The 16,935-nt window shown below is 41.8% G+C and overlaps 1 protein-coding gene across 1 annotated transcript in view; it reads right to left on the reverse strand.

The window, feature by feature from the left end:
• Positions 1–3,728: 3,728 nt before the first annotated feature.
• Positions 3,729–16,935, reverse strand: part of pigg (phosphatidylinositol glycan anchor biosynthesis class G) — a 93,840-nt gene continuing 80,633 nt past the window's right edge. Inside the window, exons 12-13 of the mRNA XM_037780436.1 lie at positions 11,337–11,500; positions 3,729–4,492 (exon numbers count right to left, since the gene is read on the reverse strand). Of these exons, the coding sequence (XP_037636364.1) occupies positions 4,270–4,492; positions 11,337–11,500 (387 nt within the window). The 3' untranslated portion in view covers positions 3,729–4,269. The remainder of the gene's footprint in view (positions 4,493–11,336; positions 11,501–16,935) is intronic.

Genomic DNA, 16,935 nt, shown 5'->3' on the forward strand with positions numbered 1-16,935 from the left:
TTTTGTAATGCAGCATTGCAATAAAACACCATAGAGCTGTATACTGGAGGTGGTGACGTGATTTATGACACAAATTACATGAATAAACACAACATTACAGAAGCAGCGTGTTTATGTCGTACGGGAGACTTAGACATACTTTCACTGTAACTGCTGCTTGATGCCATGTTCTGATTTTACTGAACTACTACAGTGTGCTCCGTAAGCACTGGAACAGCAACACACTGCTTGCGCTTTTGGCTCCATACTGTTGGTTTGGATGATAGCCAGCTTTACTTTAGGGGTATTCTCAGTGATACCGGAGGAACAGATTCTGTAGAAGTTAAATAAGTTTATAAGTCTGCAGTGCACGGCAAGCCTCTGGAAATGATATGACTTGGACATCCATATTGTAATGCATATACAGAAGGATTCAGCCGCATACGGGAGCAAGTAAAACAGGGTATTGTGTTCCATGCAACAGCAGAACTTTAAAGGGGACATATCATGCTCATTTTCAGGTTCATACTTGTATTTTCGGTTTCTACTAGAACATGTTTTCATGCTTTAATGTTAAAAAAACACATTATTTTTCTCATACTGTCTGTTCGAATATACCTGTACCCTCTGTCGGAAACACTCCGTTGTAGCGCTCACAAAAAAACTGACCGAAAACTGGATTGTCTTATTTCACAGTTTGTGGGTTGGTAGCAGTGGGCTACCTCTAAGTCTGAAAAGTGAAACCAATGCTTCAGTGCCTTACACTTGCATTCTTTCTAATATCCAGCAGGGGGCGACTCCTCTGGTTGCAAAGAGAAGTCTGATTGTATAAAAGTCTATGAGAAAATGAGCCTACTTCTCTCTTGATTTATTACCTCAGTAAATATTGTAAACATGAGTTTATGTTCTCAATCTCTAGTTTCAAGTCTTTTTCAGTACAACATGATGTTCATTTAGTAAATTATGGTCCCATTGATAGTCAAATAGACCATAAATCAGGGTATGATTTACCCTGTGATTGACAGGTCGCTATCACAGCGTTGTCCGATCTGGGAGTTATCCATGTTTTGTCTGTGTTCAGAACTTTAACCCTTTCACGGTGTGTTTTCAGTTCATGGAAGTTAATTGTAATTTTATTGGTCGCCTAAAATGTCTTAGTCAGCGTTTGGTTGTACTCAGCTCCACCCTCTCGTGTCACTTCTGGTTGCAAAAAAACAAGATGTCAATGGCCAAAAACCAAGATGGCGACGGGCAAAATGCCGAACTCGAGGCTTCAAAACGGCGGTCAACAAACCAATGGGTGACGTCACGGTAACTACGTCCACTTCTTATATACAGTCTATGGTTGGTAGCACTCCGAATACCCAAATGTATGTACATATGCAATGAAAAAGGGAGTTTTTCATAATATGTCCCCTTTAAGGTCATCCAACTATGAAGATTTCTGCATTTTGTCCTACTATATAAAACTATAAACTATATCTCCTACTGAACATTGTGGGAAATAAAGAAAACAATGCAAAAGTGTATGTAATTCAGTAAAAAATGTGCCATAAAATGGATTAATGGCAATGATTTAACATTTTCATGGCATACAGGTGTTTCCTACAGGCAGCCTTACACTGGTTTTGTGCCTAACATAACTACAGCTAAATCTTTATTGAGCTGTACTGAGACAAACATGTTGAATGTAAAAAAAGAACATTGTGTCTGGTGTTCTTGATGGGCTGCAGACCTCTAGTTGACATTACACTGAATTAGAAATGCTTGCCTAGACACTGAAATTGCTACTGAATTAATAAAATCTCAGTTAGAGCCGGAGAAAAAAAATCTGAAAACTAGAGACCATCTAACAATGGGATCATACCAGCCGCGATGCAAAAATCGGGCCAGTTGCGTAAAGTAATGTGAATTAATCATTTTCAAGATGTTGGCGTGTCCAAAATGAATGTTTTGTTTATCTCTGTGGAATATACTGTATCTGACATTGAGTTCCCACTTCTAGAGGGGATGCAATGGAAGTGGGAGGGAGAATGCAACATCAAGTGGCTGAATGTTATTAATTGCACCTTTAATATATTGCAATAGGAGCAATAGAATTAGATACATTTAGTTTATTATCCAGCCATTCATCTAAACAAACCTTGAATTGAAGAGTATGAACAAGAAGGTCCACAGTTCTACCTGCTCATCTGATCTGAAAATATCTAAAAGCCTTTAATTTGTACTTTAGCAGTGCAGAACCTATAAAGCCACTCACCTTAATCAATAGAAACAGATTGTATGTTTACATACTGTACACAAATACACACAGCGAGATATTAAGTGCAGCTTTGTGTAAAAAGCAGTAAATGGACGGTTAAATGCTTTTGCTTCCCATAATAAACCCTCATATTAACCCCGCCACACCTCCATGTTCACCCACACCGGTGTTTTCGCTCATGTAGCCTGATTAGATCTTCTCTCAGGGCCGACTGTGTGGGCAGCTACAGTACTTGCTGCTTGATTAAGATCTCCCTCAAACCTCTGTTAGCTTTGTTGTACCTGGACAACCTTTATAATTAGCCCACAGGCCTTTTTATTCACAGCAGACATGTTGACTTGTCAGAAAACAGTGTTACTAATAACAGTAACGACGGCTCCGTTGTGTTCAAGTGCCCCAGTAAGACATGACAAGGTGACAGTGAGCCCTTTTCCCAGCAGCCATGTTGACATGTCAAAGCAGCGTACACACAGGTGTAATTGATCAAATTAATTATGGTCCCATTCTGTTTAGTGTATTACATCCATTCCAGTGAGCTGCTTCCCAGAGGAGCATAAAGTGAGCGATGGACATAAATGGAAGTTAGAAAAATCCAGCACACAGATTTTGAGAGCAATCTCAAACTTTTTCATGTCAAGGATCCAAAATCGATGTTCAATAGACCACAGACCATGGATGTATAAGAGGTTGTGTCCTGTGCTTTTGCCCTGCGTGTTAGTAAATAGCCTATAACTACATTTAATTCTGTTTATGCTACTAACGCTACTAGCTACTGGCCGATAGCCGGTTGTTTGGGAACAGAGACGTTAATACATCCACCACGGTACAGGCTTACAGCATACAGCCCATGGGTGTATTAGAAGATAATAAAAGTGATGAATTACAGCAAATATATCCATTATTACAGCCGCATACAGCTAGCAGGAAGCCGGCAGAACCGGATATGTCATATGAGCGTGCAGGGCGGTGCAGTCCCGTGGGTCTGATTCACGTTTATAATGCCGAGTAAAATAACTCTGGATTTGGATTAGTGACCTTTACAACTTTATGGACATAAAGGTTTAAATGAGGGCTATTTAAATGTTCGTTCTGGGAAATTGATTTACCTCGAACAAAATTTACAGACGTCTCTTTATACATCCACGGCCACGGACTCATTACCGTTTTCGATCCAAAATGGCAGCAGCGATACCGCAGCGCCATCTAGCGGCTGTTGTCAAAAAAGCCCCAGAGTTTCGCTTCTTTACTTTTTGCCGTCATGCGCGATAGCAGGGCCCTGGCTCACCTTAATGGAACAGGGCCATAATTAATGTTATTAATTACACTTATGTCTACCTTGCAATGACATGTCAAAACAGCTGCTGTGAAAAGGGTCTATACCAGGACCCTGAAAGCGAAGCAGCTAAATGGAATTCAGCCATCATTAATTTTATTAATAACACCTGTGCTTTTCCTACTGCGACGAGTCAAAAGTGAAAACACTGACGAGGATGCAGGTGTTTATTAAGCTGTTAACTAAAGAGTTGATCCCAGTGAGCACCCAACAATCACGTTTACACTCTGCTCAACATAAACACATGATGTACCAATTATACATTATACATGTAGTCATTAAAGATTAAACTCTGCATTGTTGTCTAAGTAGCTCACCGTCCAGCAGTCCCTGAGGTAATATACACAGTATGTATATAGATAAAAAAGAAAAAAAAATCTCTTTCAAAAAACTTCTTTGTCATTTCACTTTTATTCAGCCACAAAAAAAAAATTCTTGGAAAGAATAAAATATTTAAATAGACTGCTGAAAAATACATTGCAAGTGCATTCTCAAAGTATTTTTTTGCAAACCAAACCTACAGAGTCCAAAGGAAGGACCCTTTGTGAAGCATCTGTTGACACATTGTGAACAGATCGGTATACTACAGAGTGAGAGGAGTGTGTATCAGTCTGAAAGTCTCACACACAGTACTGAGAGACTACGCCTGACCCTTTGACTTGCCTTAAGGGAAGATCTGGGCTTTTTTGCCCCCCTAAGACTTACTGGAACTGTGGCTCTGCTCCATCGTGTTGAAGAAGAGGCAGACTCCTGCAGTAAGCAGCAGGTGCATGGACTCGTACAGTAATTTGGGTGAAAAGACGCTCCATATGAAGAGATGGTACCGCAGAACAGTTACCAGCACAATGTAGGCTGCAGCTGGCACGGACCTCAGCAGGGCCAAACAGTAGCAGCCATGGCCGACTGCAACCGGGCTCCTGCAGAGAGGAGAAGGATTCATGAGAGGGGAGGAAAGCACTGCGGGGAGAGGGGGAGAGAGAGAGAGAGGGAGAGAGAGAGAGAGAGAGAGAGAGAGAGAGAGCAGAGCAGGCGACTCTGTGCTGTGAAACAACTTCCTGTCGAGCAGCACAGAGAAGTTTCTACGTGAACCAAGGTCATCCTAAGCTGCTTTATGTTTTCTAACTGGTGATCAGGAAAGCTGCTTGTTTGATGATTCATAGCAAAAGCCACATTTTCACATTTTTTACCTTACGCATGTACCCAGGAGAAGAGCTTGATCCAATTATCTTCTCACAATAATTCGGATTGCTGGCAAATTCTGATAAAGAAGTTAATGACTTTAAAACCTGCATGATGGGAGAGGGAGGGGGGGTGCAGTGAGGAGATTAGGAGATGATGATGATGTAAAACCAAACACACACAGGGATACACAAGGACTTGTGTACACTAGACTTCATCTCGCTCTGACGCAGTGCATTCAAACATTCATTGAAACAGGCAGAGTCCCAGCTGAGGGGGTGGAACTTCAAGCCTTTTCCCAAGACAACAGAAGTAGGAGACATGGGAAGTAGTCCAGTTTGGAGGTGGAAATTCAATCAAAGGGCCAGTTAAAACACACACACACAAACACACAACACGTCAAACATTGACCAATAATCAATGAGCTCTTTTGAATGCAACAATTCAATACAAACAGAAGAAAGAGCCTCAGTCAGGGAGAAAGAAATGAGTCGATAACATTCGATTAAACAATATTACTTAACTTGCAAAACTACATCTGCGTGCTAAGAGCCTCTCTGAAGGGAAACTTCCACTTTATAAACTCAGTCTTGCTTTTGTTCTTGTGTTGGACATCATCATTTTTTAAAATTCTGATCACATTTTAGCCACCGATTAAATTCTGGAGCATCATCATTAGATTGAGCGACGCACAACTGGTCACATGATCATCAGATAGATTTAAAGAGACACGCAGTGATCTGAATGATTGTGTTTATTCATTCTTATATTACTAAAAAAAAGCTAAGAGAGCTTGTGAAATGTAGCGAACTAGCCGCTTGCCATCCTCTCAGCTGGAGATGTGTGCGAGCGGCGCAGGCCGGCTTACGTTACAATTAGGGGGCAGAAAGCACGGCATGTCTAACGGAGCCAAGCAGCAAAGCAGAGATGACAAGGAGTTGTTTAGCAGTAAACTGCACCAACCTGCAGGAAAGATGGATTGAAAATGTTTAATATTCCGAGGGGATCACATGTCTTTGCTAAAAACAGAAGGAGATTATGGATCCAGGCCTGATGGGTCAAAGCATTCTAGTCACACAGCGCCAGCAAAACAGCGGGTGGTCAAGGCGAGCTGTGATGCTCCACAGATCAATAAAAATGAACTGATCAACAACAGGGTGATCGACCCACACTCTACGGAAATACTTATATATATTTAGTGACTATGCCTTAAAATTTAAAAGCAGGCCCCCAAGTCAAATCACACTGTCTGATCTAACGTTACCCATTTCATAACAGGTGATAATAATAAACAAATCTCATACTAATACGTCATATAATAATGGTATCTGGTGGTCGGACTCTGCAGGGGTCTAGCATAGTCAACAAGAATGTACAAACAATGTGAAATCTACGTTGATTACGGCGGTTGACTACAATCTTGTGACCGGCTGCCAAAGCGGTTTTGCCACCTGAATGTGCACGCACCCGGTAATGTTTGTATACAAGGAACTCGTCTATTGGCAGTGCGAATGCAAACGAATGAAAAAAAGCCCTTGAAGGTTTGTAGTTCTCGGGGGAGCTCCCCAGTGGGCAGTTCTCTCAGGGAGTCCCCCTGTTTGGATTTGACAACACCTAATGACATCTTCTCACAGTTTTATTAATGAATGAGGTGATAAAGATGCTTATCGAGCTCAACTTTAGCTTGATGTCCTGTATTCAAATGACCAAACTTAAGAAAGAAGGCCTGGTCATAAATGTGCAAAAGAACAGTGTAAATGAGCCAAATGAAGGATAAATGAAGCACTTACTGAGGGAGAAGATGCTACCGCTGGAAATCCTCCACCAAAACACTGCATTGAGAGTTTGATGGAAGGATACGTTGTCTTTCAGTACATAGTACTGTATTTTACTTATTTATGTTAGAATATCTGACTCCTTAGAGAGTTTTAATGATAGCAATTAAGTAAAGTGGTGTTGATGGGTTTCCTCTGATTGACTGGTTTTGAAGATTTACAGTGATTACGTGCACTGAAACAAAGAATAACATTCTCTCTGCCTTAAGTAGGGTTTGATTGTGTCAAGGGAGACCCGTTGAAAAGCTATTGATCAGAGTCCATTTCCAGTACTTGCCTTGTGGTCGAGCTGCTGATGGTGCACAGTGAGTTCCTAATGAGTGGCTGTATATGAGACTATTTTAGAGTTTCATTTGTCACAATGGCTCAATAGAGTGTCTGAGTGCATATTACAGTTGGGGCTTCTGTAGAAAGCACCACGCTATGAATAACAACAGAGAAAGATGGATTTAATGTGATGTTAACTTGAGTGGCATCATACATAGAACAAGGCTAACGTCACTGCAGTGGCCTCTAGAGGCTGCAGCGTTCATTGCAGCACACAATGTGAAAGTGATGGGCAGACCATACAACATACTGGTGATGCAGAGGGTAAAACCACAGTGAATGTGGCAAGGCCGCCAGGCGCCACCATCACTTCCCATAATGGTCCGCTTATGGGCAGATCGATCGTGCCGTCAATCTCAATGTGATTTACTGTCTGCTGGTATTGTTGTTGCAGTTTTTGTATTTCACTATTGAAATAGATGCATGCATGAGCTGCATCTGAATGTTGTTTTTTCAGACCAGAGGGCTACCTCCAGGGTCTGAAAAGTGAAGCCAATGCGGAAGTGCCTTAAACTTGCATTCTTCCTAATAGCCAGCAGGGGGCGACTCCTCTGGTTGCAAAAAGAAGTCTGATTGTATAGAAGTCTATGGGAAAATGAGCCTACTTCTCATTTGATTTATTACCTCAGTAAACATTGTAAACATGAGTTTATGGACTCAATCGCTAGTTTTCAAGTCTTCAATACAACATGAAGTTAATTTAGTAAATTATGGTCCCATTTAGAGTCAAATAGACCATAAAGCAGGGGATGCTTTAGGGCGTGGCTACCTTATGATTGACAGGTCGCTACCACGGCGTTGTCCAGTCTGGGTGTTGTCCGCGTTTTCGTCTTACAACTTTAACCCTTTCACAGTGTGACACTGTTTTCTGTTCATGAAAGAACAAAATGTCTTATAAAGAGGCGAAGTCCCACCCCTTGTGGTGGACCACCATGGGACCTTATTCCGGAAAAAAATATGAACGGTAGTCAACGGCGAGAGGCTTTGAATTGTGCCATGAATCACACATATGATTTTGCAAGTCAAGAAAGTCGCAGTTTGTTTTAAAACTTTTGAAGTATAAAACTGTGAAAATACGTAATTAGAAAGACTACACACCCAAAAGTCGCAAGTGACGTCTCTCTCTCTGAAGCTATGATGCCTGTGTGTTTTGTACTGGGATGTACTCACACCAGCATCAGGTCTGACTTTCTCTTCCCGGCTAAAAAGATCACGAGTCGCTGGATAAAACACATCAGGTATGATAACGTTTCACTAGTGCAAGGAGCATAGCTAAGTTAGCTAGCTAGCTAGTCTACCAGAAGGGGAGGGACTTAGAGGCCTCTCTATTCAGCATTCAGTTGTACTTAGCTCCACCCTTGTGTCACTTCTGGTTGCAAAAAAACAAGATGGCGACGGCCAAAATGCTGAACCCGAGGCTTCAAAACGGCAGTCCGCAAACCAGTGGGTGACGTCACGGTGACTACATCCATTTCTTATATTCCATTTCAGACGTAACAGTTTAGGCAGCAATTTGAACTTATACTTTAAATACACAACACATCTCAAGTGTTATGTTGTTAATAGTTACTGTAAAGTGATTTTGCTACTGAATGTGAAATCCTGTCTTGCTTCTCGCAGGTGCTTTCTTGCTTCTAGTAGAAAATGAACGGCACAGCTTTGCTGCGCTTGCCGTAGATTAGCTTCAATCTCAGTTTGGCTGTAAATTTCATTTGTAACGCCTCTACTATTAGTTTGGCGCTAGAGGGAAGATGATGGAGGTCATAATAATCACCCTGGAAGCGTGACTGCTGAGGTTTTGACAATGTCCTGTCATGGATCAAACTTTTGGTCACAGGGACAATTTTACCTCATTGTGGTGCTAAATGAAAGGTTGAGAGGTCACAGAGTCATTCTCTGAGGACATGTAACGTCCACATCCAATCTAATGTCGAGCCAGCCAGGATCTGTTCTGGTCCAAAGTGTTCGACGAACAAATCAAATCAAAATCAACTTTGCCATTTCAAGGCTCAGAAGCTAGCAGCACAAAAAGTTTGAGATGAGCAGAACTTTTTAATCAGAAACTGGCTGAACTACTGAAATGTTAAACACATCATATTCAAATGTGGGCTCAAAGATTATTAAGAATACAAATCATGCTGCAGTCTAATTTCCGTGGGACCTTTGTGCTAACAAAATTCAAACTTTTTTTTTACATAAAGTAGTAACTTTTTAATCACAAGACTGCAGCCTTCAATAGATCCATGCATCTCTGTTACTGGCACTTAAACAACAGAGACAGGTTAACTCCTTTCATACAGATACCATCCTTTGTCGACATTAAAAAAGAGCGTTTGACTTTTGGCTCCATCAGCAGGGCAGCTGTTGGCCAGCAGCAGACCTCATCACTCAGCACTGTACAGGGGCCTCATGCTGAGGGGACGCTGGAGGTATTGGCTGCATTCGCACACATACAGCAACCCAGCTACTGGCCTCTCTCCAGTTAAGGTCTGATGCAGGTTAAGCACTTTACATTCATCTATGATACCCTGCAAGCAAGTGTTCTTGTTGCCATGAGTACAACCAATTAACAGACTATTTCTATGCACCTGTACAGTCCCACCCACGGAGAGATTTCACAACGAACAAGTATAAAAAAGATACTACCAACACTCAGAAGTAACTGTATTAGTGATGATCTGCGTGGCTACACTGGCACAGATGGTAGAAACCAAAGTAGAAGAGAGTAGCATGTTTAAATAGAATTATACCGGAGCAGTGGTTCCCAACATTTTGGCTGCACTATCAGATGATCTCAAGTACCCCTGCAATGGCACCACCTGTTCCAAATGTGTTTCTCTGAATGGATTATAAACTTGATGTTATTTAAAATCATTAATTATATAAAAGTGTTTAATTATGTTTTCACCAAACTGTCAATTGTCAGTGTTTGGATTGTCTCGATTGAGTTGAAATTTATACTACTACCTATTGGAGTGACCATAGACTGTAAATAAAGATGGACTACATGACAGCTCCCCAAAAGTGAAGCCAAAACATCTGGATCGCCCCCTGGTGGCTGGTTGCAGTATATGTCATAAACCCTGCCCCCTCCATGTTGGCGGATGGGACATGGGCCAAACTAAAACGTCAAAGTCCACGTCAAATACAATCAAAATGTAATTTTAGGTAGTTCTTATCACGCTGATGTATGTTTAAGTGTTAATTTTTCTGATAACTTTGGTTTCAATTAGTTATTTGATGCTATAAAAAGGGGGTGAGACGTCATGATCGACAGCTGCTCTGAGTGAAGTAGTCGCAGCCGGAGATTTGGGAATTGTACGAGAGAGGAGATGTAACTTTAACTTTCCATAATCGTCACAAGTCTGTGTAATAGAACATTTGTCACTTTGATCATAAATGTAGTTATAGAGATATTATGGTTAGTTGTTATGTCTTTCTAGTCAAACAGCTACCGTGGTGCTAACGTAGCAGCTAGGTGGATCATGCTAGCAAGCTTAGGCCTTGCTCGGCTTGTGATTGGCTCAGGCGGGTGTGTGGGTGGGACCTTGATACTGTGCACAACCTTTGTTTCATTAGAATACATTGGTTGTTCCAAATACAGAGATTGTAATGTATAAAGGCAATAAAAGTTTGTCCATGAATAGATACGAGTTTACAATTAATTACAATTCTCTGCATTAACGAGCTGTATAGCAGAACGTGCAGCCATGTTTGGTTTATGGCATTCTTCCGTTAACACTCGTTGACTTCTTTACAGAATGTTTTGTTTGTACGCCCCCTGGTGTTTCAGAGAATACTGCAATGGGTAACGTGTTGAGCATAAAAGCCTCAGTTTCTCGCCCGAGCATTTAAAGCTTATGTCCTCAGGAGGCTTTTTATAGTGAGGAAAGTCCTCATTTATTGATGTGATATGCTGCTTCAGCTCACTTTAAGAACAAATGTTACTGGGAGCAGTTCAGAAAATTACAGGTGAACTTGTAATATCTAGGAAACATTATAGACACCACTGACTGACCATACACGGTCCAGCCATATACTAGGTTTCAACCTCTTTTTGAGTTAGTGAGTTGAGCTTTTCACGTAACCCCTGGAAACTGCAGAAATAACCGCAGGAGGGCCCATGGAGGCCAGCAATAATCATGTTCATCCTAAATATACAGGAAGCAATAACAACCAAGTTTTATTTTGAACAAAAATATTCACCATTACTTATTAAACAAGTAAAATAAACATTGCATGTATTGTTGCTTTGGTAAAATGTAACCTGGCTCATAATGAAAACCTCTCCTGGAAATGGTAGGATTCATGTTTTTAAACTATCAGCTAATTAACCCATTCACTGGCAGGGGCCAAGCCATTTCTGTGGGCGGGCCTGGGTACAAACACCCCTGGATGGACGTGAAGTGACACTTCTTACCTGTCTCTCTGTGAGCTGAGGAAGCAGACGAGGTGACACGACCAGAGCAGGGGCCCTGCGTACGTGCTGAGGGCCGTTAAGAAGATGGCAGGTGCTTCTACGTAACTTTCCAGTCCCACGAAGCCGACTGAAATGTCGACGGTGGCGATGTTGTTGGAATTGCCCTGCAGGAGCACAGAGAAATCTTATTTTAGCATCACCAAGGGTACAGGAATAACTTATCTTGTATACAGATAAAAATGAGCACACAAAGATCTGTAGGTGAAGCTTTGTAAGCACTTCACAGCTCTAAAGAAACCGGCCCTTTGCTTTATCATCATTACCGTGAAGCTTCTGGCGACTTCCCAGAGGCTCGGTTGTTGTTTGTGTTTTCCAGTCCCTGACCAGAGCAGCACACACGGCTTTCTGTCTGGAACTGGACTCTTGTTAGAGCCACTGAGGCTACTGTGGAAGTGTGCATAATGCGTATGTGCCAGCACACACGCTTTGTTTAAAAAAACCCCCAAAAAACCCAGTATATTTCTGGCTTGTTTAACTTTCCAGCCCGTATCCAGTATCTCTGGAATGAGCCAAATATGCCTGCAGTAAACTAAAAGTATGAAACTTCTCTAACCTTGTTTTATTTTCTTTTTTCTTGGTCAGAAGTTTCATCTCAAGCTTTAGAGGACGTTATCACTGCAATGCAATCAGGATTTATAGCCACAATATATTTGCTTCTGTAAATGTAGGATATATTTACATAAAGGAAAATGTGCCTTTGTTCAAATGTAATAATACACAACTCCGCAAAGAGGTTGAAAAACAGTGCGGATATGAAGAAACATTTCATAGCCTTATAATATAGTATGTTAAGGATTTTTTATGAGCTTGTAGTTTCATCACAAGCTCAGCCAGCGTCTGAGAGAATCATTACAGCTTTTTTTAAAATGATAGAATATAGAAATTAAGGCTGTCAAACACGCCATAACGCGTTGACGCAAATTAATTTTAACGCCACCAATTTCTTTCAACACATTAACGCAATCAATCTTTCAGAGGTTGCAGCGGGCTCAGTTTTAAAGCTAGAGTAAAGATACTGGTATCATGTGAAACTACAAAAACCTAAATCCATTGGTACCATGTCATGCCAGCTGCTCCAAACTAAATTTTGGCGAGGAAAAACTGTCATGGCCATTTTCAAAGGGGTCCCTTGACCTCTGACCTCAAGATATGTGAATGAAAATGGGTTCTATGGGTACCTACGAGTCTCCCCTTTACAGACATGCCCACTTTCTGATAATCACATGCAGTTTTGGGGCAAGTCATAGTCAAGTCAGCACACTGACACACTGACAGCTGTTGTTGCCTGTTGGGCTTCAGTTTGCCATGTTATGATTTGAGCATATTTTTTATGCTAAATGCAGAACCTGTGAGGGTTTCTGAACAATATTTGTCATTGTTTTGTGTTGTTAATTGATTTCACTCCCATGTCGATAAGAGTATTAAATACTTGACAAATCTCCCTTTAAAGTACATTTTGAACAGATCCAAAATGTATGATTAATTTGCAATTAATCACGATTAACTATGGACATTCATACGATTAATCGCGATTAAATATTTTAATCGATTGACAGCCCTGATAGAAATACATAAAGGGCAGATCATAAATTAAGCAGGTTAAAATATTTTTTTTTACCAATGGGGCTCTTTAACTCCAGTGAATCCAAACACGTCACTGAACCCGAGTATAAATTGTTCCCTGGACAATCATTTTTAGCTTATATTACAATAAATGGCTCGGCCAAAGTAATCCATGTTCAAATTTGTGCGGCTCCGGTGCCTAAATCTGATTTCTGGGTGGCACATTGAGGTTATTTGAAATCACCTGCGTCGTGTTCACTCCTCGGAGACGCGGCCTTCAGACCAATCAATCAACCCGAGCCACTGAACTGCACCTCTGAGACACGCTGTCACGCCTGCTCACATCCTCTCCTACTAAATTCAAATTGGCTCATTTACAGTATTTCATTTTGTGAAGTGTTCTATAATTAGCAAATTCAATTTCCATGTGCGTAACAAGTGATAATTACATTTAAAATTCACTGCGACTGTGCATGCTACGCCTTAAACATGCACATACACCCAGTAAAGACAAGGATGTCTCTCTTGTTCAATTTGACGGCAGTGATGATCCACGAGCAGCAACACATCGAGTGACGCTTTATTTCCCTTCTGTGCACACGTCTCTCATCACAGAGGAGGAGAACGTTAACAGCTGGCTCCAGTTTAAACAGACGGAATGAATATCAGTGAGCAAGCTGGAGGATGCATATGGATATCTTCTAAATCTTCTACTTGCTTTCTTGCTGAAATCCTGCCGTGATATTTCAAATGTACGGCGTGTCATTCTGCACCATCAACAAATACATCATTTGTGAAAACTAGAATTACCAGTTGTATGCCTCTATCAACAAGTCAAGTTGCAGTTTGCATTCATGTCTGTCCAAAATGTCATCACTTCATCATTTTATCCTGTTTAATCCTAGACGTTTGTGTGAAATTGTCATAATGAGCATATGAATTCTTGAGTTATGGCTAAAAACATGATTTGTGAGGTCACAGTGAGCTTTGACCACCAAAATCTAATCAGTTCATCCTTGAGTCCATGTGGACGTTTGTGGCAAATTGGAAGAATTTCACTCAAGGTGTTCCAGAGACATTGCGTTCACAAGAATTGGATGGACAAACATACGGACGAACAGACGGACAACCTAAAAACATAGTGCCTCCAATCACGGCTGTCGCCGGCTCGGAGGCATGAAAAGAAATGTGATTGAAATTCAGACAAAATTGATTGTCATAACTGTCAGAGAGTAAGGCTGGTCTAATACAGCTCTTTGCTTGAGTAGTGAAATACCTGAATAGTGCTCTGTGCACCAAAACGTATTACCAAACAGAAATATCTACTGTAACGTAGGGCTGCACAATTAATCAAATATTAATCGCAATAACGATTTTGGCTTCTCACAGTTAAATGAAGATGATCGACTGCGATATTGGCCTTTAAAATGTGTGCTCCGCTCATAGAAAACTCAGCTGAATATCGAATCAAGCGCTTCCTAAACTAACCGCCAGCCACCAGGGGGCGATCAAGATATTTTGGCTTCACTTTTGGGGAGCTGTAATGCCGCTGTGCGCGCACCCTGCAGCAGCAGTATGAAAAACTTTCCTGAATGTTGCGACTGCAGTCCGGAGTAGAAGAGTATTATACATTTTTCAAGATGATTTTTAGGGCGTTTATTGCCTTTATTAAAGCAGCTAGAGAATGACGGGAAAGGGTAGAGACAGAGGGGATGATATGCAGCAAAGGACCGCGGGTCAGAATCGAACCCAAGCCGTTGCCTACCCCATGTAGGCTACCGGATGAGCTAGGGGTTGCCCCAGATCACACGCTCTACCGGCTGAGCTAGAGGTCGTACCAGACCGCCCAAGACTGTACGCTCTACCGGGTGAGCTAGAGGTCGCCCCATACTGCCCCAGACTGCACGCTCTACCGGGTGAGCTAGAGGTTTCCCCAGACCGCACGCTCTACTGGGCGAGCTCGAGGTCGCCCCCGTCCGCACGCTCTAGCGGGTGAGCTAGAGGTCGCACCAGACCGTACGCTCAAGCGGGTGAGCTAGAGGTCGCCCCAGACCGCATGCTCTATCGGGTGAGCTAGAGGTTTCCCCAGACCGCACGCTCTACTAGGCGAGCTCGAGGTTGCCCCCGTCCGCACGCTCTAGCGGGTGAGCTAGAGGTCGCACCAGACCGTACGCTCAAGCGGGTGAGCTAGATGTCGCCCCAGACTGCACGCTCTACCGGGTGAGCTAGAGGTTTCCCCAGACCGCACGCTCTACTGGGCGAGCTCAAGGTCGCACCCGACCGCACGCTCTAGCGGATGAGCTAGAGGTCGCCCCAGACTGGAGGCTCTACCGGGTGAGCTAGAGGTCGCCCCAGACTGCAGGCTCTACTGGGTGAGCTAGAGGTCGCCCCAGACTGCAGGCTCTACCGGGTGAGCTAGAGGTCGCCCCAGAAGAGTGATATACTGTATATTAATCGTTTTGCGGAGAGCAGACGGGCAACACAAAAATGCACTAAATTCAGGTGAAGAAGAACCTTATTTTAAGTTTTATTTTAATGAACCCTGTAGATTTGTATATTAATCAATCAAACCAAATTCAAAATCAATGAATAATTGTGATAAATAATCGTGATCTCAGTCTGATTAAAATAATCTGTATTATCGTTTAGGCCATAATCGTGCAACCCTACTGTAACTTGTATGTTTATTGTAAGTTCAGGTCAGATCTGAGCTCTAAAAACATCCCTGTGATGATTCATATCTTTATACAGAAGGTTGCGTCTGAATTCATACCAGCAGGGTGACTCGTCCCTACTCATGTGGCAACACAAACTGGCTCATTTGTGAAGAATAAACACGTCCTTTCTGCTTTACTGACCATCTGTTTTTTGGGACGGCGATAAATCCACAGAAAATCCACTGCACAGTCTGACTCGTCCATCACTTCAAATGATCAAGACAGCTAAACGCCGACAGCCAAAACTTCCACCCTGAGACAGTTAATTCATCATGTGACACCATTTAACTTTTGTTTGTGACACTAGCGATGTCTGAATCTGAGGTTACCAAGAATATTTTCCATAATCCTCTTGTGTTTTTGTGTGTTTGGCCAAAGGGTATAGATGCAAAGAGACAAAACTCTTGGGCTTTTTTGACAACAGCGCTGCCGCCATTTTGGACTGAAAACGCTAATGAGACTGTGGCCATGGATGTATAAAGAGATGTCTGTAAATCAGTGGATAATTATTTTTGAAGTAAATCAACTTCCCAGTACGAACACTTAAACTAGCCTTCATTTAAATCATTGTGTCCTAAAAGTTGTAAAATTCACTAATAGCTGAATCCAGAGTTATTTTCCTCGGCATAATGAACGTGCATCAGACTGCACCGCCCTGCACGCTCATATGACATATCCAGTTCTACCAGCTTCCTGCTAGCTGTATGCAGCTGTAATAATGGATATCTTGGCTGTAATTCATCACTTTTATTATCTTATAATACACCCATGGGCTGTATGCTGTAAGCCTGTACCGTGGTGGATGTATTAACGTCTCTGTTTCTAAACAACCAGCTATCGGCCAGTAGCTAGTAGTGCTAGTAGCATTAACAGAATTAAATGTAGTTGTAGGCTATTTACCAACACCAAGGGCAAAAGCACAGGACACAATCTCCTATACATCCATGGTCTGTGGTCTGTTGTTCATCTATTTTGGAGGTCCTTGACATGAAAAAGTTTGAGATTGCTCTCAAATGTGTGCTGTATTTTTCTAACTTCCATTTATGTCCAACGCTCACTTTATGCTCTTCTGGGAAGCAGCCGGGCAAAATGTTAAATAAATAAATAAGCAAGTAAGTAAATAAATAGTTATAATAGTATGCATATTTATAATATTTTTATTGTTCAACACAGGCCATTTTGGTAGAGACATTAAATATATGACAATAGAATAGAAATTATTCCGTATTACTTTTGTACGTCACTTTGTAGGCGGATGT

This window comes from Sebastes umbrosus, chromosome 9 (genome assembly GCF_015220745.1).
Source record: "Sebastes umbrosus isolate fSebUmb1 chromosome 9, fSebUmb1.pri, whole genome shotgun sequence".
Lineage (NCBI taxonomy): Eukaryota > Metazoa > Chordata > Actinopteri > Perciformes > Sebastidae > Sebastes > Sebastes umbrosus.